At 42.0% G+C, this 25,882-nt stretch overlaps 3 protein-coding genes across 4 annotated transcripts; all 3 read right to left on the bottom strand.

Moving 5' to 3' along the window:
• Positions 1-1,062: 1,062 nt before the first annotated feature.
• LOC109483261 (GTP-binding protein Di-Ras2-like) lies at positions 1,063-8,734 on the bottom strand. Of its 2 annotated transcripts, XM_019786252.1 has the most exons (3): positions 7,833-8,734; positions 2,141-2,510; positions 1,063-1,406 (listed from the first exon to the last, which is right to left on the bottom strand). In XM_019786252.1, coding segments are annotated over exons 1-3 (714 nt in total). In that variant the 5' UTR covers positions 8,176-8,734; the 3' UTR covers positions 1,063-1,405. The 2 variants fall into 2 exon arrangements, with proteins under 2 accessions (XP_019641811.1, XP_019641810.1); XM_019786251.1 differs by having other exon boundaries at positions 1,063-2,510.
• Positions 8,735-10,329: 1,595 nt separating this feature from the next.
• LOC109483263 (dehydrogenase/reductase SDR family member 4-like) lies at positions 10,330-16,719 on the bottom strand. The gene is made up of 9 exons (XM_019786253.1): positions 16,538-16,719; positions 15,296-15,473; positions 14,301-14,378; positions 14,119-14,142; positions 13,918-13,988; positions 12,622-12,673; positions 11,416-11,550; positions 11,167-11,222; positions 10,330-10,642 (listed from the first exon to the last, which is right to left on the bottom strand). The coding sequence occupies exons 1-9, from the start codon at positions 16,660-16,662 to the stop codon at positions 10,528-10,530; spliced, it is 834 nt and encodes a 277-aa protein (XP_019641812.1). The 5' UTR covers positions 16,663-16,719; the 3' UTR covers positions 10,330-10,527.
• A 1,315-nt stretch (positions 16,720-18,034) lies between these two features.
• On the bottom strand, positions 18,035-24,904 carry LOC109483211 (carboxylesterase 5A-like). Its single transcript, XM_019786190.1, is given in 10 exon segments — positions 18,035-18,294; positions 18,980-19,211; positions 19,677-19,833; positions 20,342-20,479; positions 21,094-21,292; positions 21,811-22,025; positions 22,705-22,884; positions 23,466-23,664; positions 24,728-24,860; positions 24,895-24,904. Coding segments are annotated over 10 exon segments (1,677 nt in total). The 3' UTR covers positions 18,035-18,080.
• Between the last annotated feature and the right edge of the window lie 978 nt (positions 24,905-25,882).

Below are 25,882 nucleotides of genomic sequence, written 5' to 3'. Positions count from 1 at the left end.
GAGATTCTTTTCATATATGGGGAAGTGGGGTAACAACAAAAAGCTGCTAAAAGATTACAATCTCAAGCAAATGCATTAAACTGCTTTCAAAATAATTATTATTAAATATCGTATATTACAAAATGATACTAGTTGATGTATACAGCAAATTAAAAATGAAATGAAAAATACTGTGTCCCCTTTGAAAATTGAAGTATAGACTAGCCCAATTTGACGGGTTAAAGGTCCCTGGGCAAGCCTGGGCATGCCTTGACATTTCTGATGGCGGGAAAATTTGAATTTCTTGGTTTGAGCCATCACTACTAGTGGGCAGTCGAGGAGCAGTGAGTGTGACTGAGGGTTCAGTTCTGTTGTTGAGCGAGGTAGCTCAGGTTTGAACCGTCGATCCAATGTATTTGTATGAACCCGTATACGGTAAGGCCAAAACTGATGCGAGCGTGCGAATAAAAAAAAAAGTTTGGAAAAAAAAGTTGTCTTCATTATGAAATATAGGTGGTCATGAAGGTTGGACAAATGACTAAACAGACAGAGTAATATTTTATATAATAAAAACTTTATGAAACGTTTAGATTCTTCGAATTCCTTCCCAACACAGCAAGTATCTGGATTAGTAATAAAGATGCAAAACAAGGATATTAAAGACATCCAGTGTTCAACTTCCATTGTGAAAAAGTCTTTATTGTTTCTTTAATAATTCATAAAATAATTACGAGATTTCGAACAGGCACTGTCAGTACTTGAAATCATCAATTGCAAAAGTTGCACAAATCAATTTTAAACATCGTTGCTCAGACCGACCATTTCGACAGCGACATGTGTCGCAGCGGTAATTTAGACCGGCGGGCGGAGGGCTCTTGGCTGCCGAAGGGAACGACTGGCGGCCCGAAACGAGTTTGGCTTCCAGGCTAGTATCTAGTATTTTCGGTGCTGAACACACATGTACGGTGACAATAAAGAAAAAGAAGTCAAACACTTAACACAACGAAACACGAGGTTGTCCGTTATGAAATATGTCATATAAGAAGACAAATTCATCCAAGAGAGCACACTTGTAATCTTTTTCTTTCCTGAATTGATTAAGAATAGTTCTTATTTCACCTTTAATCTTACTGGCGTATGGGTTTAGTTTTTCTTCTCTGTGAGTACTAATAATAAGTAACGTTACATCTCATAATTTACTACTGTTTTGCTTGGATTTCCAAAAAAAAGTTATCATTATTGTCCAAACGTTAACTTTAAAAGTCCGTGCAGTCTTTTCAATGTGTACAGAATTTCTAGAAATCTCATAATTTACTACTCAAGTTTTGCTTGGATTTCCAAAAAAAAGTTAACATTATTGTCCAAGCGTTAAAACACTTTAAGTCCGTGGAGTATGTCTTTCCAATGTGTACAGAATTTCTAGAAATCTCATAATTTACTACTGACTGTTTTGCTTGGATTTCAAAATAAAGTTATCATTATTGTCCAAACGTTAAAACACTTTAGAAGTCCGTGGAGTCTTTTCAATATGTACAGAAGTTCTAGAAATCTCATAATTTACTACTGTTTTGCTTGGATTTCCAAAAAAAAAAGTTATCATTATTGTCCAAACGTTAAAACACTTTAAAAGTCCGTGGAGTCTTTTCAATGTGTACAGAAGTTCTAGAAATCTCATAATTTACTACTGTTTTGCTTGGATTTCCAAAAAAAAAGTTATCATTATTGTCCAAACGTTAAAACACTTTAAAAGTCTGTGGAGTCTTTTCAATGTGTACAGAAGTTCTAGAAATCAAGCTTAAGCATACTTGGACACAGTATTAATTTTCACACTTTCTGACAATGCTAAACAACTTTTAGTTCTTCGCGGCAGTTTGGTTTGTTCGAATGACATTAACTGTGAAATTATGTTAGCCGCGCAAAACTACATCACAGAAACAAAACGCTTCTAGTTGTACGTGTCCTGCTATGCTTTCCTTCTCTTCTGGGGTGGGAGGTTTGACTCATGCTATCCATAGTTTTACAAATGTCTTAGTTGTAAACGCCCTTTTTTCCATTGTAAAAGTGGCTGCGAGGATATAAGTTGTACCTAACTTTAGTTCGCAGTCACTTAGTCCATGTCCTTTTATTTGTATTCATCACTGTGCTTCTGAATAAAAACAATCAAGTTCCCACGACCACGGGAGGGACCTTTCTCCACGGGTCCCTCGGCGTCTGACTCCGCAGTACCCGCGTGTTCTCCTCGAACGCTTTCCGCACCTTGGACCGGAAGGCGTCCATCTTGGACGTCTTGGACAGCGTCACCAGCCACCGCTTCTCCTGGTCGATCAGCTTCTCGAAGATGACGTCGATGTTGTTGCAGCTTTTGACGGAACCTTCCACAAACCTGCAGTTCCAGAGACGGGCCAGCTGGAAGCCCTGGTCGACGGAAACTTGGCGCGTTTTCTCCGACTCTGTGTCGAACTTGTTGCCGACGATGATGATCGGCGTGTTGTGCACCCCTCCCCCGACAGCAGAGATAGAATCCATGATATCTGTAAAGAAGAAAAACAACTGAAAATGTAACATTTGCAAAGCAAATGCATAATGTTTACCTTCGCATATGGTGTGCTCTGTTAATTCTTACGCAAACACATTCATAGTATATGCTCAGACAGGAGTCTAAATCCCTCCTGCTATAAAATTGCAACATGATGTAACCCAACACTAGTTACCATGGTGACAGATGTCTGGTTCAGGTCATTGACCTCACTGGTTTGGAGAAGAAGATTAGAAGAAGAGGAAACAGAGCAAAAACAATATTTCTTCCTTGGGTAAACATAACAACTTATTGTTTGGGGGTACGAAAGTATTGTTTCGGCTGGGTTTTCTGTGGGTTTGTGTGTATGTTTGTGGGTTTGTGTATAAGTTGACAGCACGTAGATGTGAGGAAGATTATGATAGGCAGATTGACAGGTTAAAAGGTCAGACACAGGAAATGGGGTCCCAGCGATATTAGAGAGCCGTCGGAAACTACGGAGCTTAAGTCAACGATTCCACCCAAAAAGCCATCCTGCCACACCTTAACACTTAATGATGTTTACATGCAACAGAGATAGTTTTACATTTACGCAACCCTTTTCACGATTCATTAAGCTTACGTTTCACCCTAAACATACCCCCTTTGTCTGTGGACACTACAGGGTAGATAACATTTCTGTTTAATCTCCAATCAGATATTGGGGGAAGCTGATACTGTTACTTTTTTCGTGCGACGATTTGAGACAGAAACATACATTTTGGAAAACGTTAAGGATTTGGCCTCTCCAACATCTGCTTGAAGATTAATTTCTGTTTACTTTGAGTTTGAAATGACGCAGATGAGTGCAGTAGTGTCGTATAGTACTGAGCTAGGCAAACAGTAACCGGTAAACGTCAGTTATAAGCCCCGGTCACTGTGTTACAGAGATATCGTATGACGTACCTATTGTACATATAAGGCTATGTTGATTTGATTATATGGATGACATCCGCGCGCGCATGAATTTTCGGCCGTTTCCAAAACCATACTGTAAATCGTACAAAACAGTTGGAAAGTGAGCAAAAATTTATGCCGTAAGTTGCAAAAAAAATTATACCACTGTCATAGAATGCCAAAATCAAACAAAAAAATACGAAAATGTAAAGAAATGAATTTGAAGAGTAGATTATTCGCCGAACCGTACTCTGTGTCATTTCTTCAACCTTTATGACCACGTAGATTTCATAATGAAAGCAACTTTTTTTGCCAAACATTTTTTTATTTGCACGCTCTCATCAGTTTTGGGGTTCCCAGAGGATGTCATCCATATAATCAAATCAACATGGCCTAAAGGATTTTCAGCAACGATTGTGTGGCCTCGCGTCAAATATTTGAGAGAAAAACAGGTATAATAGTTTGACTGAAAATTATACTATTTCACCTGTGTCTTCTCAAATCTACGTGAGACATATATCGTCGAGGAAAAAAAACATCGTAGGTGGCCGGTACGACGTAAGTGACGTGGCTTTAGAAATAACGCTTGGCCCATATGTTTTTCCTGGAAATTTACGATCAAAATACTAAGTGTCTTAGACAATCTGGGTTAAGTTTCCGCTCAATTTCTAATTTTATAACCCCTTGTAAAGGCTTTTAGCCACCTCAAATACTCTAAGCGGACCGCAATATCGTTGCTCCACTTTGAGGCACAATCTCTAGCCTCCATAGCATGCCACAAACAGGGGGTTTGGGGGTCTTCAGGGTCTTTGGGGGCTTTTATGTGTTATTTTCTGATTGCATATAGACAACATGTAGCCGGCCTGGTTGAATTACCCCCGTTTTAGAACTGGGCTAATCAGAAAACAGCCGAAGACCACCAAACCACCAGTTCTATAAGCCTGCTACGGAGGGTAACTAATTATAAGTGTTTCAAACAATCTAGGTTAAGTTTCCGCTCAATTCCTAATTTTATAACCCCTTGTAAAGGCTTTTAGCCACCTCAAATGCTCTAAGCGGGGCGCTAGATCCTCAGAGTTGCTCCACTTTGAGGCGCAATCTCGGTATTTACATACTTCTGAAGCCCTTATCGGCGACTTTTGTTCAACATGAGCGTTTTATGTTCACCACTCTGTATCCAGTAGCGGCGAGACGGTCCGCAAACAGTTAAAGAGCGGCGAAATAAATCAAGCAAATACAGCTGGATTTTTAGGCTATTTCTGGCACACATACAGGTACGCTAGAACCATCTTTGGAATTCGACTAAGCCCGGGGTATATGCTTACGTTTGGACAAGTCTTTGGGTGTATATACATGTATATCCCTCGATCACGAGATATCAGAATTGTTAGGTTTTCAGTTTAGGCTACAGCAAGTAATTTTTATGGATGACATTAGTACGCACATAATTTTTTTGAAAAAAGGAAAAGAAATGTTGTTGCCCTCTGACAGTGTTCAACATGCCGAAAATGGGCAAAATGACATTTCTTGCCATGCCGGAAGGTGAATGGGATATGAAGAGGGGGACAAGACTCTGATTTATGTTTTGTCATTTTTTACATTGATGTAGTGATGTATTTCATTCCTTTTATATGTTCCCACTGATTCAAAATCATTTGTAAAATGATTGAAAACTCTTATTTTTCAAAGTTGTTTCAGTGACAAATGGATGTTGTAATAGTTGGCAGTAAATTTAGCACTATATAGGTATAATTTCTTGTTTAACAAGGTTTGTGATGTCTTAGTTTGAAACTGTAGGAATCTTGTTTTTGACCAGCCTTGTTTTTCCGGAATTCCCTATCGCATTAGATTTGGAGCCTGCGGGGGATGCCATCCATAAAATCTACTTGCTCTTGCCTTACAGTCGACCACTTACTCTACCACCTGGCCGATGTGACCACTTTTTTTGCGGAGATTTTTACAATTGACGTCGACACAATTACAAACATAAAGAATCCTGTGCTGTATAATACTTAGTAACCATCTGTCATCGGTCCCCAGATGCAGGAGTCTAGATCAGACAGTTTTAAGGGATTTTAATAGGTATTAAAGGCCACACTAATTCAATTTGTTGGTTCTCAGATTTCTTCAGGAAAAATTAGAAGCGACAGGGCGAAAAAAAATAAATAAAAACAGACCAAGGCAAACTACGATAGCCCCAAATAGCATGATACGAGCCATAAGGTCAACATACTAGGCTAGTTTGTAATTAAAACATTAAATTCCAAACCTTTGATCCAACCACTGTATTGAAAGATGGAAAAACTGTAACACCTCTGTCTCTGAAGAGAAGGGACTTCCTTCAACTGTTTCGGCCAGAATAGGGGCATTTTGGAGTTGATTCTGAGGGTGAAGTGTTTGTTTGTTTTTTTTTGCATATGAAGGGGCGAATCTGAGAACCAACAAATTAGATTGGTTGGTGGGGATCAGGACAAAAAAAAACCCGGCCATATATAAAAAGGTAACGATCATTCCCCACAACCTCTGCTTGGAGAGTAGTGACCTAATAAGTGCAGGGTTAACTTTCTGGTCGCAGGCGTCTCAAGGACGTCCAGTGATTGATTAATCGCTTTCCTGTCTTCCCTCCGGCGTAATGACGTCTAAGATTCAGTAGTTTTATCCAGGTCGACATCACATCTACCAAGTAGGTTCCCTTTTCTAACTTCCTTGTACCTTAGCCTCCGTAGCAGGCTTATAGAACTGGGGGCCGGGTTTGGTGGTCTTCGGCTGTTTTCTGATTAGTCCAGTTCTAAAAACGGGGATAATTCAACCAGGCCGGCTATGTTGTCTATATGTAATCAGAGAATAGCACATAAAAGCTTCTAAAGACCGGGTCACCCTGAATCACCTCAAAGGCAAAACCCCCAGGTTTTGGCATGCTATGGAAGCTACTTGTATCTATGTAAGAAACAGAGGCGAGCAGCAGAAACAGATAAAAACTCTCCTGGTCCAAGGCCGGGGTTCGAACCCACGGCCCCCAGCTTACAATCCGACCCTCCTACTGAATCAGCTAAAGGTCTAGACCCATCGGTCCTATAACCCCCCCATGTTACACTACTCAGTCAGTCTCGACGCTCCTAATTCAGCGTAACTCTCCCAAGACCCTCCGTGGCGGCTTCAGTGACATTCTTAGACACCAAAATATTTGCCCAACAAGTGCAACTGTTGCCATACAGATTACTCATGTGTGGTAAGTTTATGCCTGAAGTAGAAAGCACCAGCTGTGAACGGGAGTTAAGTGTGTGGGGGCGAATTCTCGGGCCATATCTTCACAGAAACGACAATTAAAGGCGATTTAAGGGAAGCAAAACTGGAAATATTCTGAATAAGGCAATCTTTGTGATATTGACACACACTGCTTCACATTACATCATTTAAATCAGCATTTCATACTTCGGGCATTTAAAACTGCAAAAACAAGCCCAAGACGAGTGTTTTATTTTCTGGGCGGTACCCTAAAAATCACCCCGGGGCAATTTTTCATCAGAAAGTTTTGGGAATGTTTGCTCCATGAGAGTCAATATACATTCAGGGATAGTGTCGTTTCAACTCACTAGATAAATGACTAGAATATTGGCATGGAAAAATCAGGTTTTTCAGACCCTAAAAACTGCACTAGATGCCTTTAAGCGACAATCTTCTCATAAGATGTAGTAGAAACATGTGTTTTGAAAACACTTACTTCAAAACAAATAGCTAGTGCACTCAGGCGTAAATGTGCCTGTTTAAAATATGCTTTCCAAAACATTTCGCTAAACTGGCCCAAATTATTCACAGACAAAGATCTACACGCAAGACAGCCTTTTTATAGCTAAGACAGCTTAAGTTTCGCAGGACACATGCACGACTATTCTTGCAAGAATGTCCTCATCAGTTTTCAATCGTACGACAATCGCACGAAGTTTTTGACCACGCACACACACACACACACACACACACACACACACATATATATATATATATATAGTGTCAAAGATTCAATATCACATACAAAAATAGACATTTATTTATCTTAGCCTGGTGTCCAGTCTATCCTTGTTTGAGTGGGCTCTCGTTAGGCCTTAGACGATCATGAACAGCTGGAGTTTTACTCTCGTAAGAGTTTTGCACGGCCTTGGGGTTTGATTTATGCCTATACAAACCCTACCGGGGAGACTAGTTAAACTGGGCGGTGGGGATCGTCTACCGGGCCCGTGAAGAGACTAACCAAACCACGATACGGACTACGGACTCCGGGACTATGTATTTACATTTGTATTTATGCCTATACAAACCCTACCGGGGAGCCTAGTTGAACTGGGCGGTGATCGTCTAGCTACAGGCCCGTGGAGAGACTACCCAAACCACGAGACTATATATTTACCTGTGACACGTATGAATGACTTGAGGCTGGTGGCGGAGTAGACCAGTACCAGCGCGTGTGCCTGGGAGATCTCCAGCCGCCTGAGGGAGGGGAAGGTGTGCGTGCCGCCCGTGTCCACGATCTCCATCCGGCTGCGGCGCCCGTCCATGTACAGCGGGTGCAGGTAGATGTCGTCCAGCGTCGGCCTCAGGTTCTCCTCGAACGAGCCCATGACGAACCGGCGGATGAGAGACGACTTCCCCACGCCGCCGTCCCCGAGAACGACCACGCGGTACCCCGAGGGCTGGGCCGCCGCCTTCTGGGCCTGCTTCTTCCTCTTCTCCTCCTCGGACTCTGACGCCATTTACCCCGTATACACGCCTCCGTCTAGTCTCAGCGTACAGTCAAACTAGAAGTCACACTCTCAAGTCACGCACCAGTTCCTAGACTCCGGTTTGGGTCAATGTACAGACCACCTGTTTGGCGACTTTGTAAGCCTACTACTAACACAGTCACACCGATTCACACGTAAACAATGGCCGGAAGATCGTGCAGAAAAACCGGTTCTTCCAGTGACGACAGCCGAGCTAGTCGAAACAGTCCTACAGGTCTACTAGTGCTAGTATTCCGTGCTGGCGGACGCCCCCGCGACCCGGTTTGGTGTTCTCACATGCCCAAATGGCCGACTAATAACAAGTGGCTATGATGACAGTGCTGTGTATACAGTAATACACGTCAGTGTAACGTTAGACCTGTGCATGTATCCAGCTGCTCGGGCGACGTGTGACGTAGTCTGCCGTGCAAACTGTTGTATCGATGTCTTAACATGTGTGTACAGTACCGCCACTGGGCCGGAACTTGTCTATTTTGTGCGCGCGTAGCGACCAGTCAAGCCTAGCCTCCACCAGGCCTTTCTATAGAAATAGTATAATATAGGGGAATATCGTAGAATTCGACAAAAAAGAGAGTAAAATTGGCCAAGGGAGTCCGGCAGCGGGGAGGTAGTTTCTTTGCCTGTTTGGCCAGTCAAACCTACAAGGCGGCCAAACTCCCTTGGCAAATATTCTCCTATACTAGTATATAGCCAGCGTAGTTAGTCTGGTATAGAGACTAAGTCAAGCCCAGCCTTCGTTTGCGTCCGTGAGTGCGTATATATGAGTGTATTGATTTTAAAAAGGGCAGGTATTTCTACTGTCGCAATAGATGAATCCGGACCACATTGTGAACCTGTGTTGACCGAGAAAACAGCAAAAAGGTCGAATGTGTTCCACTGGCATTTCTTATAGCTGCATATTGCGTTAATTTATAGTTTTCATGATAAGGCCACAGCAAGTAATTTTTATGGATGACATCAACGCGCGCATTGATTTTCGCTGATTTTGGAAAAAAAAAACACAAGAAATTTTCTTGCCTTCTGACAGTGGTCAACATGCCGAAAATGGGAAAAGATGTCTGTTGCCATGCCGGAAGGTGGATGGCAGATAAACATGAAGAGAGGAGACAAGAAAAGGCTCTGATTTTAATATTTTGTTTGTTCTTACTTTGATGCAGTGATATGTGATGTTGGCTGTGTGTATGTGATGTTCCCACTGAATCAAAACCATTTGTACAATGATTGAGTCAAAATTTTAAAATGTAGGAACCTTGTTTTTTTGGCCCACCTTGTTTTTTTTCGCCCGCTCGTATTAGATTTGGAGTCTGCGGATGTCATCCCCAAAATTAACTTGTTGTGGCCTTAGTTCGAGAACAGATGAAATGTGACCAGACAACTTCTGTCATGTAGAATCAGAATATTTTTTTAATAAGTAGCACTTCAGACACATTACAAAAGAATGCACTGTAACAGTGCATGTATATGGCTCGAAATACCAACTGCATAATTATGCAGGTTAGTGCAGGTAAAATTAAAGCTGTGCATGTCTTGATGATGTCTATCTGCACTGGTCCAGGTACTGGGTTTATATACAAATTTAGGTGTATTGACTGTTTCCACCTTTGAAGAATAAAAGAAATAATGGCAATGGTTTCTGATTCATACTTCTTAAGTTCTGAGTAGTGCAGGTAAAATTTATCTGGTACACAGGTAATTTTCAAAGCTACCTGAACCAGTCCTGGTATGCAAATAAAAGTATTTTGAGCCCCAGAAATGCAAATATTCAGAGACACGCAGTCACTCTCTCTCTCATTGGTCGAGCCGTAATTGCGCCTCTCTCATTGGATGATCTGCTAATTGTGATGGACAGCCAGGATTAGTCTATCCCAATCATCATTTCCATGATATTTTGATACAAGTACATTGTATTACTGTAACAGTGGTTACATTCATGCCATCATCAAAAAGATTTTCTTTTATAAGGCCACAGCAAGTAATTTTTATGGATGTCATCAATGCGCACATTAATTTTTGCCTGATTTTGGAAAAAAAAAAGAAATTTTGTTGCCTTCTGACAGTGGTCAACATGCCGAAAATGGGCAAATAAAGATGTCTGTTGCCATGCCGGAAGGTGGATTTTTTTTTTGGCCCACCTTGTTTTTTTTCCAGCTCGCATTAGATTTGGAGTCTGCGGAGGATGTCATCCATAAAATTTACTTGCTATGGTTTAATTTATAGTCACTGGCTATTTTACATTACTTCCTTGATTTTAAGGCAGTGATAACTTTTAATTACTCATAGTATTTGTATGCAATTAATACTCTTATTAACTGTGAAAAGCCTTCAGAGCCTGGATACCATCCCCCCTGACATGACGATGGTTTCTCCCGTGATGTAGGCAGCGTCGTCTGAACACAGGAAGGACACAGGACCAGCACAGTCCTCAGGCTGTCCCAACCTGTTCAGCAAACAAAAAATAAGACATTTCAGACTTTCAGGAAGTATAGATTTTGCATACAGTTGTATGACTATTTTGCTATTAGGCCACACCAACTAAATTTTATGGATGACGTCCTTTGGTGACCCTAAATCTAACGCAAAAGGGCGAGAAAAAAACAAGAAGGGCCCTAGAAACAAGATGCCTAGATTAGAAATATACTAAGAGACAACAAATGTTAGGACACAAATTGAATGAGTTGACACAGTGTAACAAGCAAGAAGTATTTTATTCATCATCAAAACAGCAATAAATCAGGTGGAACAGCAGTTGTCGTCCTGTCCTGTTCTCGCGTTACGGGTTTCACGTCAATCTGACGATTTGCGGCACTGTCGTGACTCTTTGATCATATAGTTACAGGAAGTGGAATTTCTTGTTTTTTCTAGGAACAGGCCAAAATCAATGCGCACGCGGACGTAATCCATCCCAGAGTCAATGATAGAGTGATGATAAATGTTAGAGTTACAACTGTATAATTTGCATACCTGCTTAGAGGGATCTGTAAGAGTTGCTCCTTCAGTGGACCTTCATTCTTCCAGATCTGAAAATTAACAAAAGGTCCTTTTCACCACTTCTGTGATGTCACACTATCATCCTTGAGAAAGACTGGAGTTGTACAGTTGAAAATTTTGGTAATTTCTTGTGTTAGAAATTACAATCCAATCTTGCTTTATAATAACTTCTACCAACACAGATGAACTTTCAAGACAAAACCTCGAGGGGAGGGCACTCACCGCTTCGCTGAACCTAGTCTGGATGATGCCGGGTGCGATGCCGTTGACCCTGATGTTGAGACGGCCACACTGAGGAGCCATGGCCTTCACCAGACCCAGCAGGGCTGTCTTACTCACCGAGTACGGGCCGAGAAGCTGGCAACAACACACGACAATATTCACATCACACGCTCATATCATCCTCAGATAGCACATATCACTTACAATAATTTATGTACAAGTCTACCTCTAGGTAATTATGGCTTGAAACATATCCTGTAGTTAGATCCTGTAGATAGAGAAATAGCACAGGAACGTAACAATTGCTTCTTCTATTCTTGTTACCAAGTTATTTAACTTAAGTGCATTTGGCCCGTGTAGGGCGTGAACATGCAATAAAGTTCATTGTCATTGTCATTGTTTCCCCTCATGTTTCTTCTTCTTCTCCTCCAGCCATTTCTTTAAAGGGATTCAACATTTTTGGGCTAAATAACATGAAATTTGACATGAAGGTAGAGTGGGCAAATACCCCCAGATGTTTTTTTTTTGTTTTCTGGATATTGAGGCCTTTAAAATTGTTTTCTGTGTTTGTTTTTTTGGCTATTTTCAGGCAAAAACTATGCATTTTGGGATCTGGAGCCCTGGTATTAAATCTGAATGACCTGAAATTCGGTATGGGGATACCTTGGACACATGTCCAAGAAATGTTCCAAATGAAGAAGGCGTTGGAAGATTCCATTGCTGCATGGGGGTATAGACTATTGGGACACTTAACATTTTCAACAGGGGTGATTTAGGAACAATCCATTTCATGCAGGAGGGGGATAGGTCCATTTTTGTACGGGGGACGTGGTGAAGCCATTTGCTCCTAAGCAATGTCGTCCTTTCTTGTTGGTTTTGTTTTTAAAGTGTTTGTTTGTTTGTGTGTGTGTTTGCTTGAGGTGACATACTTACAATGTATGTTTACATGCACTAGACACATCTGGAGACACTGAGAGCATTTAGTTGGGACAAAGATCCAAGAAAGCTATGAGAAAAGGTGATCTCATTCCCTGTCTAAAATCAGTATTCTGCTACTATACTAGTATATGCTTGTTGGGTTGTAGGAGTTAGTGGGAAAACGCTCACTAGACACAATCAGTGAGAAGTTCACAAAAATGAAAGAAAAATCACAAAATATCTAACTCTATATTTCAGGGAGGTGTGAGTTTTGCTCCTCCTACTTACCTCAAAAGGTACATAGCCTCCAATGGATGATACAAATACTACTGACCCTGCCCTGCAAACAGATTACAGTTAATTTAATCAGCAGAAGTACAGCTATGATTGGTGCAGCCTAGTAAGAAGCAAGCCCAAGACATGATACAAACCTCTGTAGCTAACGTTAGGCCACACTGACTTAATTTTATGGATGGCATTCTCTGAAGACCCCCAACCTAGTGCGCACAGGCGATAAAAAAAAATTCCGTCCAAAAATAAAAATGCTACTAAACCACAGGAATACAAAACTGGTATTGTGAAATTGCGGCAGTACATAGCGACGCATACGACAAGCTGGCAAATGCTGGCTTTTTGCGAAATTTGTAAATTGGCACTGTAGGTATGTACTGAGTTCTTGAGTCTTGGAGCTTCGGCAGCCTGGGTGCCATCCTCCAGAGTTACCACTGGCTCCGTATTGTCGCTAACTACCATGGACTACCCAGGCCAGAGCCTCGGAGGACGTGTTCTTTTTTTTTTTTGAGAACAGGCGAAAATCAATGAGCGCTGGGATGTCATCCATAAAATTAAGTTGGTGTGGTCTTATCAGAAAACTTCTGTTGTCTGAAAAAATATGTCTGTCAGGTTTGCAGGAGAGACTACAGAGGGAAGCATGTACATGTGCTGGACTTGCTCTTTACCATTGACTAGCAATTATGAGGTTGTTGTGAGGACATACCCACCTCATTTGCTCTATAACCAGCCGTGGAGCCAACAAAAATTATAGATCCTCCCCTGCATGTGAAAATTATTATCATAATTTTTTAAACTGGTTTACTTATTATTTACAACACACATACCATTGCAGCCTTACATGGCCAAATTAGGGCGTGATACATATTAAAATTTATCAAGAATGGTTCAGCACCTCGACAATAAAGGGCAAAACACTATTCTTAAACCTAGATGTTCTGCAGCTAAACTGTGTGAAGTTGTCCTTCTCTGCCATGCAGGCTTTTACATTTAGGAGGTAACCATCTAGAGAAGTTGGGGGATTTAACTTATCAACATTGCAAAGTACACACAGAGGTTATGGCGTCTCAGATACAATGTTTACTTTGTGGCAAAACCATAATCTTTCTTAAGAAAAGTTAAGGTGCTGTTTCAGTGTTCATAATGATCCATGATGACATCTTAGAATGCGATGACTAGAATAATGAGGACCTTTTCTTGTATGAAAACTAACTGAATACCATGAACTATGTAACCATTACAGGGTTACTATCTACGTGAAGTAAAGAAACGGCCAAGCAAAAGTACACCAACCCTCTCTTCTCCATGTGAGGCACCGCTTCCTTGGCCAGGAAAAATGCTGCTTTCACATTTGTGTCAAAGATCTGTTGGCAGGGAAATATTAATCAGAACAATTCGTTCCTTTGTCAAAGAAATATTTTTTTCAGTTTCTTATTTGTTGAAGTGTTAGAACCTACTAGTACATAAAAACTGAATGTAGATAGGGACACATACCTTGTCCCAAGCAGTCTCAGTTGTCTGAAAGAAGGAGAACAATAGAAGTCAGTACTATCAGTATGACATGATAGTACAACACAAAGAAAGGGTTTTCCTTTGGGTGTAATCTCCAAGTAAATCATACGTTTTCTGACTGTATGGTGTACATCAAACATCCTAGCATCAACAGAGCAACTTACGTCCAACATAGGTCCGAATGCAGGGTTGGCTGCAGCATTAGAAACCAGGATGTCCAGACCTCCGTATTTGTCCACTGCCTGCAGAAGAAAAAGTTATCAAGACTTACAGTTAGTTACAAATTATAATTAGAAAGTCTGCAGATACATGTACCTATATACACTATGTACTAATATATACATGTACACTACTGGGTACAATGCCTTCCCCAGTCACTAGTTTAAGACCCTTACATGCTGGATAAGGTTTTTCCTGTCCTCTGTCTTCCCTAGACCCTCAAACTCGGGCAAATGAAAAAAATTCCTGCCAAAAATAAAAATTCTACTAAACCACAGGAATACAAAGCTGGTGTTGTGAATTTGTGGCAGTACATAGCGATGTATGTATGACACATGCTGGCCGTTTCCGGAATTTATGAATCGGCACTGCACGTATGTATATCAGAGTTCTTGAGTCGTGGAGCTTCGGTAGCCTGGGTGCCATCATCCAGAGTTACCACTGACTCTGCATTGTTGCTAACGACCATGGACTACCCAGGTGTAACAGTGGGTATAGGCGCTACCAACTGACCCGGCTGATGGGTCTAGACATTTTAGCTGAGTGGTTAGAGTGTCGGCATGTGGCCTGGTGGGTCGTGGGTTCGAGCCCGGAACCAGGAGTGTCTATCTGTTTCTACTGCTTGCCTCCTGTTTCTTACAGTGGTTCCCACACCGGCCCTGTGAGTTCTGGCAAAGAGTGCCGCTCCAGGGATGTTGAATTCAGAAGATTTGAGGATGAATCTTGAAAAAAAAAGGGAGAGTAGTGTAACAGTGGGGGGTTTATAGGCACTAAAAACTGACCCTGCCGATGGGTCTAGACCTTTTAGCCGAGAGGTTAGAGCGTCGGGATGTGGACTGGTGCCCGGGTTTTTGTCGTGGGTTTGAACCCCGGCCCGGGACCAGGAGTTTCTTTCTGTTTCTGTTTCTGACACAGTCGATAGTATATGTAAGACCCTTACATGCTGGATGAGGTTAGTCCTGTCCTCTGCCTTCCCCACGTGACACACCATCCCCGTGACGTCCAGGTTCTCCCCCTGTAGCTCCTGCAGGGCTCGCTGGACATTCTTCTCCTTACGGCTGCTGATCACCACCTTAGCTCCGTCCTGGCCAAGACGCCGCGCTATCGCCAGGCCTATTCTGTGGACATAAGTGGGTCTTAGTTTGCCTTCTCCACACCAAAATTGAGAAAATCCTCCTCTTTCAAGTTTCAGCCAATAAGCCTCAGTAATCAAGATCTGTAAATAGTCCGCCTCTATTTCAAATGGACTGACCTATAAAAATCTGAACTCTGTCTAATTTTAATCGTCAATGCCGTATACTTTTTTAAAGGTGTATTTCTTTCAAGTTTTTAATATGTAACACTTGTACAATTCAGCCAACACTGGCTGCCACTCAATGTGAATAAAGTATTCATAGTATTCGTATTAAGCATTTTGACTGACACTTCCACATGACCTACTGGTCATTAGCAACTACAATGTATACTACAGGGTTCAGAGGGGGCTGGGCAAATGGACAGGTAACATGCCAGGGGAATTAGTCCGCTAAAGGAAAATAGCTAGCTCAGTTGTATTAAATATCATTTAGCAGAAAAACTTCCCTGCAATATCTTTTAGCAGACAAACTTCCGTGGGGTCATGTGGCGTAGCGGCAGAGTGCTCGACTTGGAACCAAGAGGTCCCGGGTTCAAATCCTGCTACCATGCTACCGATCATGTGCCCTTGGGAGAGACACTTTACACGACTTTCCTCACTTCGTTCAGGTGAAAATGAGTATTGTAATTGTATACCATAATATAAGTTGAAAAAAAATTGAGTGTGCCATCACTACGTCTTGTGATTACATGTTGGAATATAATAAAATAAAATAAAAACTTCCCTGGTATGTTATCTGTCTACTTAGCCAGTTTTTACTCTTTCCATTGCTGCCACTGCTGCCTCTAAACTAATACTAGTGTTACATGTAACATGTAACGAAGCTCCCAGGGTCTGGTGCATAATACTAGTAGTAGTGACCACAACATACGAAGAGTGACTCTGGTCCTCACTAGCACATCAAGTACTAGTAAATTCAGTTTCAAGAGACCTGAGTCGTTCAACTCGTAAAATCTAATACCTGAGAATTCACAACAAACTTGTGTAAGTTGAACCATGGTTGAACTGTAACCACAGTGCAACTTGTCTACGGTGTTGTGATCTTACCCGTCAGTTGAAGCGGTGACCACCGCCACCTTCCCCGCCAGTTTTCCCCCGCTTGCCGCCCGGCTTGCCATCTTCAGACACTGCTGTCCTACAGCTAGGAAGCGACTTTTTATAGTAAAACTCATGATGTGACCTTTTTACCGCTAGGACGACGGACTTTGCTCCCAGCTGCCTGAGTTTCAGCTCACCTTTGCCCGCGAAGGTGAAAGGTTAACCTGCGCTGGTGGAGCCGAAGGAACACTTACCCCACCTAGCGAAATCAGATGGAACTGCACACATGTATAACAGGTGGTTCTTCGTTTTGGTCTCGCTGAAAAGTTTCTTTTACAAAGTTGATACTAACATGTATATGAATCAAAAGTTTATTGTTGCAGATTAGTAAGGTATTTAGAAAACTAAGGACATTGTTTAAAGTAAGAGCAAATGTAGCATATTTCACTCCATCTCCCTCCCCAAACAAAAATGGAAGATTCCAAATAAATCATATAGCATACAAGGAAACAAGGACAAGCACTTTGAATCTAGACAGATTTATTTGCAAAAATGACACTTGGCAACTTGACATACTATAGTATGGAGTGAAATAAAAATAGCACAAAGCAAATTTTAAAAACCTTCCATACTCAGAAATTCAACTGAATTATGACAGGTAATTACACTTACAGACAGACTTACAGATACGTTAAATTGTCACTTCAAGGTAACGTTATGTAATGATAACGCATTGTGTCTAGTACATTTGTACTACTATTCAAGCTTATTTCATATAGCAGTACAACCAATGAGAAACAAGCAACTAACTAATCTACCAACGAGAGAATGGCTGCAAATACGTCAAATATTGGCATATTTATTTACAAAGGTACACCTGCGCCCTTCTTACTCAAAGGTACACCTGCGCCCTTCTTACCCGGTTACGCATCGGTACCTGCAATCTTAACTATAGTCTTTTTTATCGTGCTTTGATTCTTAGCCCTTCATGTATTTGTGGGTATCCCTGCGAATCCATTTCTCATTTTATATTACACTGCCCTTTGTTTACTCAGTTAAGAGCTGATTTTCTTAACAATCTCTCTGATTTAATCGGTCATTTGATTGATTTAGATGCCCTTTCAGAAAGTGCCCGGCTCCATCTTGTACTTAGGGGATCGTTTGCGATACCTTCTGAGTACAATGAAAAAATTATGTTACTTACTCAAGATTTTATAAGCGGCACTAAACGTTTTTTTGTTACATAGTATACTCTGTTTTGTTTGATCATATAACACTTCTCTTTAGATATATTACTGTATGTATGGGGTCTAGTTTCTCAGCGCACTACTTGTATGACCATTGTATTTATGTTAAATGTTAAGTAGGGCTGTAAAATAAGTTGTATAACTTGAGTTCAGCCCCACTTCGTCCTTGTCTTGTATTGTTTCATTCAATAAAAAAAAAATATTGGCATATTAATCTTTTGATTCTAAATGTTGATTTCAAACTTTTGGTCGGTGTGGCTATATGATCGGTACATATGAAAGGCAAGATTGTGCGGCATTAAGGGTCAGAGTTCATCCTTGGGATCTTGGTCTTCTGTTGCGTCATCGGCGGCCATCTCGGGAAGAATTTTGTTCCATAACGTCACCTGGCGCCTGCGCAGACCGACGTCGGCGGATGACGTCACGTCCAGTTTGAGGTAGGCGGTGACGTCAGGCGTGTAGGCTGGCCAGTTGGGCAGGTCACGTGGTTCTGGGGCACCGGCCGGGTTCGAGGGGTCCCTAAAGGTGTAACAACAATTACATTTGGTTGGACGCTACTCAGTACAGAAGAAAAGAAATCAAGGATTTTTAAATGCAGTAACTTCAGGACCTTCCTGTCAATCTATGGTTACAATATTTCCCCCTCGGATCTCTTAATGCCACTCTTCTGCATGTAAAATACAAACAAATGCACAAGCGCGCGCGCACACACACACACACACACACACACACGCACGCACGCACGCACAAATACACACACACGCACGCACGCACGCACAGACACACACACACACACACACACACAAACACACACGCACACACACAAACACACACACACACACACACACACACACACAAACATACATACACACACACACACACACACAGACACACACACACACACACACACAGACACACTTACATACACATAGCATAACCTAGGTCTGTATACAGGGGTAACATTAAATAACTAGAAAGGTAACATAGGCGAACTAGATGCTTACCTTCCACATTCATGTCAGACGTGTACAGGAGTCTAAATCCCTCCTGCTATAAAATTGCAACATGGTGTAACCCAACATCAGTTACCATGGTGACAGACGTCTGGTTTAGGCCATTGACCTTATTGGTTTGGAGAAGAAGAAGAGGAAACGGAGCAAAAACAAATTGAATATGTTTTCCTTCGGTAACCACCCCGTCTTACCCCGTGCGCACGAAGTTTCCCCAGTACGCCATCATGTCCAGACTCAGCCCCGCCTCCTCCTCCGTGAAGCTCAGCTCGTTCCCGGAGTTGTTTGGATCAGAGAACGTCATGAACGGAACACCGAAAAGGAGGGGCAGCTCGTCCCCATGCTCCGCGCCGGAAGACTTCGCGCCCCATCGGTGGAAGGACAGGCGGTGTCGGAACTCGTACAGGTAGACATTTGCACCAGCGGCTATGTCAATAATAATAATTACAACAAAAACAAAGATAACAAAGATGATATCCAGCATTTCTCAGTAGTAAAATAACACTGCTTTACACATGTTAACGTTAGATACTAGTACACTAGAGCGCCCTATCCACGGTGCTTCGTACCATATGGTGCCTAAAACGTAGTCTCCAATAGACTCCTTTTGCAGGCTGATAAATAGTAGAAATTGGCTTAAAAGGGAATATCTTTGGCCACAGGAGATGGCCACCTGTGCAGGCAAACTGGAGATTCTATGGCGACCATGTCCTCTGTCCAAAGATTTCCCAAAACCCTTTTAGGACAATTTCTACTTTTTTATTAGCCTGCAAAAGGAGTCTGGTGGAGAGACTACAATACCTAAAACCTGGAGGAGCTTTCATCAACGTTAACAGGTCTGTTGATGAAAGCTCCTTGCTAAAACGGTGCCATCAAACCTGGTGTAATTACCTGCCATTCTGTCGGCCATGTCTGCTGTGGGCGCCATGAACAGTGTGTCCGACTGAAGGTCGGTGAAAACCTTCTCCACCTCCCGCGGGTCACGTGACAACCCCGACAGGTACTCCTTCTTCAACACCTCGTGCATTTCCGCCAGGCGCTTTGCACCCTGGGTAAGGTGGTCAGAAATCGTATGTACACAGTCAAATATATATTCTAAGAAGAACAAGGTTGCCCCGTTGTATTGTGATTACTAAGCCAACAGCAAGTGTTTTTTGGCGACATCTCAGGGACGAGCCTGATGGTACAGCATTGTGTGCAGTTTGCAAGAATTCTAGGAATTGTACAGGCCATTTTGTCTATAGAAATTAGAATGTCCACAGGCATGTCTCTGACGCACACCTATTCCCGGCAACTTCCTGGAAACCATTGAGAAGACCTCTCTGCCTGGATGGCCCTACTTTCTGTGACCCCGGGGCTCGTTCACTATGCAATATTGTGACCCCGGGGCTCGTTCACTATGCAATATTGTGACTCCGGGGCTCGTTCACTATGCAATATTGCAGCAGTCCCTGTCCTTGGTGCTGAATGACATTCACATGCAGATTATTGTACTTCAAAGATGACAGATTGGGCAAACTTTTTGTTGATAATGAGCAGCGTAAATCGTGACTTACGCCGTAGAGGATGTTTGCATAACCGACCAGGATGGTGGTGGCCTCCTTGAGAGACTTTCCCTTCCCGAATTCGGTAGACATCATGCTGGGCAGCACGTGTCCGAACTCCGCACTGTTCACGCCTAGCAGGTAGTCTACCTACAGTGCAACAAGGTCGTGGTTTATGATGTAGCAGACGTACACTTATCCCACCTAGCGAAATTATATAAAACTGCACACACAACAGGTGGGATTGTATGTATGTGTGTAGTTTAATAGGTAATTAGGCCACAGCAAGTAAATGCCAATATCTAATACGATAGGGCGAAATAAACTAGGGGATAAAAAAAACAAGGTTTCTACATATTCAAACCTATATTGTGCTATCTAAATTTTACGTATACTGCCAACTACAATATCCATTTTTCATTGAAAAATAAAGTTTTCAATCACTGTACAAATTCTTTTTCTCCAAAATCAGGCAAAAATTAACGCGCGCTAATGTCATCCATACAAATTACTTGCGGTGGCCTTATACCATTATATTATGTACCCAGATCACTTTGTGCAGGCTCCAGTTACTGGTCATTATGTCTCCATATTCACCGGTGATTATTCTTCAATTTTAGGGAACATAACCCTTAACGTTGGAAGGTACTGATTTTTGGCGACGCCTCTTGGGTGGAGCCTTTTAGTACATTACGCGTCCAGTCCAAGGATTCTAGGAATTTCCTCTTGTCAGAGTATATGCGCATGCCAGGTAGAGCTGTTACCTTTGTAAACCCCCCTTTCTTCAGCAGATTTCTCGGCGAGTCCGTTAGGAACGTCCCGTCAGTGCTCGGCAGACAACGGGCCAAAATCTCGCCTTTCCGACTTGTCACGAAGTCGTCCGACTCCTTTGAACGTAGACATTCTAGTATTTGTTCGGTTTTCTTCGCGTGTCTCTTGCACCCGACAGCCTTTGCCTGGGATCTGCAAAAAAGATTTTCATGTACGAGTATAAGATATGAATATCATACTTTGGGTAGTACAAATCGTAACAAGACTGGCAATGAAAACATACATTGCCATGGCAATGTTGGTTGCTGTTAGGGTTATTGTTTGCATGGTACTGCCATGACTTCATGATTTTGGTACCTAGACAGATACTGTGCACTCCCCCCTTGAGTTTATAGGGAACGGGCCCCGGGGTCACAGAAAGTAGGGTCATCCGGGGCACAGAGGTCTTTGCAAGGGTTTCCAGGAATGTGGGCATAGATGTGGGTCAGAGACATGCCTGTGGACATTCCATTTCTGTGGACAAAATGCCTGAACGATTCCTAGAATTCTTGCAAATTGCACACAATACTTTACCACTAGGCTCCTCCCTGAGACGTCACCAAAATGGGGTGGCGGACAAAGCTAATCTTAAAAATTGCAGAAACTTCACGCGAAAACAGACAGAGAGACGTGTAGAATGACTTTTTTGGTGAATAATGATATCTACTCACACGAACTCGTTGTGCGGCTTGACGTACTCGGCGTGCGGGAAGGCTGTTGCCACCCCGCTGTGAGAGATGGCCCGGCGGAATAGTCCACTGCTGACCGGGGACAGGAGGTGGTAGGACACGCTCACCCCTCCCCCGAACTGCCCGGCAATCGTCACAGACTCCGGGTCTCCCCCGAACGACTGGATGTTGTCGCGAACCTACTTCAGGGCCTCCACCTGAGGGCACATCGGTAGACTTATATGCTACAGTCAAGATCGCAATTTCCAAACCGGGGACGGACAGGGCAGTTTGTGGGAACGAAAAGTATGATATACTGTAAAATGCATTTTCCCACTGGCTTCCATCAGGCAAAGGACATGCATTCTTGTCAACAAGTTGATAAATTTACCCTACTCACCCTACTAACTGCCATATCTTTGATATTGTGTTTAACTATATCCACCACTCTGGAAGATTTGACCAATCTCATTAATGTTATGCTATAGGTATTGGTGCGCCAGCCACTTTCATTTTATGTTTATGTTATACTTTATGTCATCTTTATGTTTACTTTTTGTATTATGTTTTATGAGCAGCGGATTCACATAAGCACAACAAGTGCTTCCTATACAATGCTCAAAAATCCATGTGAATGAAATAAAACAAAGGACATGCATTCAGCAAGAAATGAAATAGAGAGAAGAGATAGCATTTTCTTGGACCTTTGACCTAACTTCCTGCAAGTATCCCCGACTTGACTAGAATATTAATTTGAAAATAACAACAGAAACACAATCAGCAATCAAACAGAAAAACAAACTGCGAAAACAAACACCCTATAGCTAGTCAAAGACCATAATCATAATCTTAAATTAACAATAATTTCATATCGCTAATACATGGAAAACGCCTTACCTGATCTAGAAGACCGTAGTTCCCGGGGGCATGGTCGTCCCCAGTGCTGAGGAAGCCGAACGCACCGAGCCGGTAGTTGACGGTGACCACCACCAGGTCCTGATGGGCGGACAGGGCGGTGCCGGGGTACAGGGCCCCCGTACCGAACGACAGACCGCCGCCGTGGAACCAGACCAGCACCTGAGGAGAAATCAGAGATTTCAAACTTCCGGGAAGTACATTAGATATAGTTAGCGTTCAAGAATAACATCATTGAATGCATTTTTATTCAATACGATTTTAAGACGAAATTCTTAAATGCTTCTGCGCCATAGGTTATGTTTCTGTTGCGACCACGTCCTTGAACCCAGAGCATTTTGTAAAGGTAAGCGTAAAAGTATGTATTCTATTTACGTCGTATTTAAGCGCACTGAAAGGTGACGGAAAGGCGTTATTTGCCTTTCAGTGGCCTTTACGAAGTCGTTAAGTCTAATGAAATATGTTCCCACCTTTAATAATACTTAACATATTGCGGACGTTTGCTTAAATATCTGTTTTCTTGCTGTGGGCCCGTCGATCAAGTAAAACCCAATCTTCACCCACCCACTTCGGAACCGAAACATACAAACCTAGCATTAGGGCCACTCAAAGCAATACTTTCGTCCCGGAAGAAAGAAAGAAAGAAAGAAAGAAAGAAAGAAAGAAAGAAAGAAAGAAAGAAAGAAAGAAAGAAAGAAAGAAAGAAACAAACAAACAAACAAACAACCACTCCTCTATCTTACCGGAAGGCCAGTTTCCTTTGTTCCTAAAGCTGTAGTGAACACGTTTAGGTACAGACAGTCTTCGCCCGTCGTGTTGTGAGGCGGTCTAATCGGGTAGAACTTAGAGAACAGCAGGTTGATGTCCTGTGCACAGTGCGGTCCGTACTGGGTAGCGTCTCTCTCATCCGTCCACGACTGGGCCGGGCGTGGGGCCTGGAAACTGTACAATGCATTTCATCATATACTGCATAGATAAGGCCACACCAAGTAAATTTTATGGATGACGTCCTTTAGAGACCCTAAATCTAATGCGAGAGGGCGAAAAAAACCAAGAAGGGCCCTAAAAAACAAGATTCCTAGATTAGAAATATACTAAGAGACGACAAATGTTAGGACACAAATTGAATGAGGTGACACAGTGTAACAAGCAAGAAGTCTTTCATTCATCATCAAAATAGCAATAAATCAGGTGGAACAGCAGTTGTCGCCCTGTACATGTCCTGTTTCTTTCATCACATTTTTGCTCTTTACCCATTTCGCGTTACGGGTTTCACGTCAATCTAACGATTTGCAGCACTGTCGTGACTCTTTGGTCATAGTTACAGGAAGCGGAATTTCTTGTTTTTTTTTTTTTCTAGGCACGGGCCAAAATCAATGCGCGCGCGGACGTCATCCATAAAATTTACTTGGTGTGGCCTAACAAGAAATATCGGAGATTTCAAACTTACTGAACGTGTTGGGTTGGTCGTTAATATACTCGTTTTAGGAGATTATATGATAAACTAACCGGTATTATAAAAATGAATTCTTGCACAACCCAGCAAATGCTCGGGGTCACTTTCAACCATGATCTATCTATAAACGATCCCCTCCGACTCTCTAGCAACCGTAGCCATTCTGGAACCCAAACATGCAACTAACTTCCTAAACCAGCGCCGCCCAAAACAATACTTCCGTCCCGGAAGCAGTAACTTTAATATGTACAAAGTACAACGTATGTGCGTATGGCATCTTCTGCTACAAAATTGTATATAACAACAAACATAATTATATAATAGTACGTATACGTATGGGACAATGACAACAACCAAATGCCACGTGCTGTACACGTGGTGTACAATATGGATATAACACGTAAGTATGGGGAAAAAAGTTAAAACAACACGAACTGCGTTAACATGCCGCAATATGATAACACATAGCCTCGATCGTGTCAATAATATATTTACGTTAGCAAACGATCGAAATCTACTGTTTGTATGTTTTTATTATTGTCTATTCACCGTAGTTCTCCCTCAGGAGGAGTAGCATATGGGACGCCCAGGAAACTGTAGACCGGTGTGTCGGGCAGGTCTGTCGCAAACGTCACCGTACCGCGCACCGGGCCGGTCTTAGTGGTGACGGTGGGAGCGTCAGCTGAGATGTCGGACGTGATAAAATTAATATTTGCTGCATATCATATGTTCTAGATATTTTGTTATAACTGATAAGACAATATGTTTAGCTTAAGAAAATTTTTAGTGGTGACGGTGGGAGCGTCAGCTGAGATGGACATAGAGATAGAATGATTATTCGCCGCTTATCATATTCTAGAGATATTTTATAACTCATAAGACAACACGTTTACCTTCCTAAAATTTTAATCAACCTACTGTGTGTTCAACATTAAGCTGAAGCATTTAAACAAAATACGTAAATAAAATTAAAGTCTACTTATTCTAGTAAATAATCCCACCAATAACCAAAGACAATGTATAAAACTTACCTGCTGAAAGTACATGTAAGTCTGTTATCACTAAAATTATTACCAACGTTGCCTTGAAAACAATGGAACTCATCGTCACAAACTTGATTACACAAATCAAGTCGTCTATGGTGGTAAGAGAAAATAAAAATGTCCGTTTATAATTAGATCCTATAGTAGCTACACATGTACGTAGACTATCCACATATGTGAATGAATGAAATGGTATAGGAGCAAATATGCCGGTCGCGCCCACTCCGTCAAAACGTAGAAATGCATTGAGATACAAATATTCGACATACATGCAATTGCCAATTGCCATTCTCTCATTGGTTAAACTCCTAATTATTAACTGTACCGCCCGAGGATCGGACTTTGTATCCAGTAGGTGCGATCACAGGCAAATGTTTACTTTGGCGCGCCGACAGACAAGCGCCGACCACATGTAGGATTCCCACAACTCACCCTGCGCTGCAAGATTATCCTTATAATATTAATATAAGTTTATTCTTTTTTTTTTATTCATTGACATAGAAAAAGTACAGGACATGGTGGTGCCGCACTCAAGTGGAAAGCACTTATGTTGACGGCACCACTGAAATAAATACATATAATAAAGAAAAAAAAACGCAACTTTAAGACAGGCAAAAACAGTAGATACAGGAAATTCAAGAGCGCAGGTCCGGTTCTCCAC

Source organism: Branchiostoma belcheri, unplaced genomic scaffold (genome assembly GCF_001625305.1).
Source record: "Branchiostoma belcheri isolate BF01 breed outbred unplaced genomic scaffold, Haploidv18h27 scaffold63, whole genome shotgun sequence".
Lineage (NCBI taxonomy): Eukaryota > Metazoa > Chordata > Leptocardii > Amphioxiformes > Branchiostomatidae > Branchiostoma > Branchiostoma belcheri.
This window is presented reverse-complemented; position numbering and strand designations above follow the sequence as displayed.

Coding starts and splice junctions, on each gene's coding strand:
- LOC109483261 (XM_019786251.1), bottom strand. CDS start 8,175: ATGGCGTCAGAGTCCGAGGAGGAGAAGAGGAAGAAGCAGGCCCAGAAG. Junction 2,511..7,832: donor GTCATTCATACGTGTCACAG/GTAAATATATAG, acceptor TCTTCTTTACAG/ATATCATGGATTCTATCTCT.
- LOC109483263 (XM_019786253.1), bottom strand. CDS start 16,662: ATGAGTTTTACTATAAAAAGTCGCTTCCTAGCTGTAGGACAGCAGTGT. Junction 11,551..12,621: donor GAGGCTATGTACCTTTTGAG/GTAAGTAGGAGG, acceptor TGTTGTTGCCAG/CTTCTCGGCCCGTACTCGGT. Junction 10,643..11,166: donor TTACAGATCCCTCTAAGCAG/GTATGCAAATTA, acceptor TTTGCTGAACAG/GTTGGGACAGCCTGAGGACT.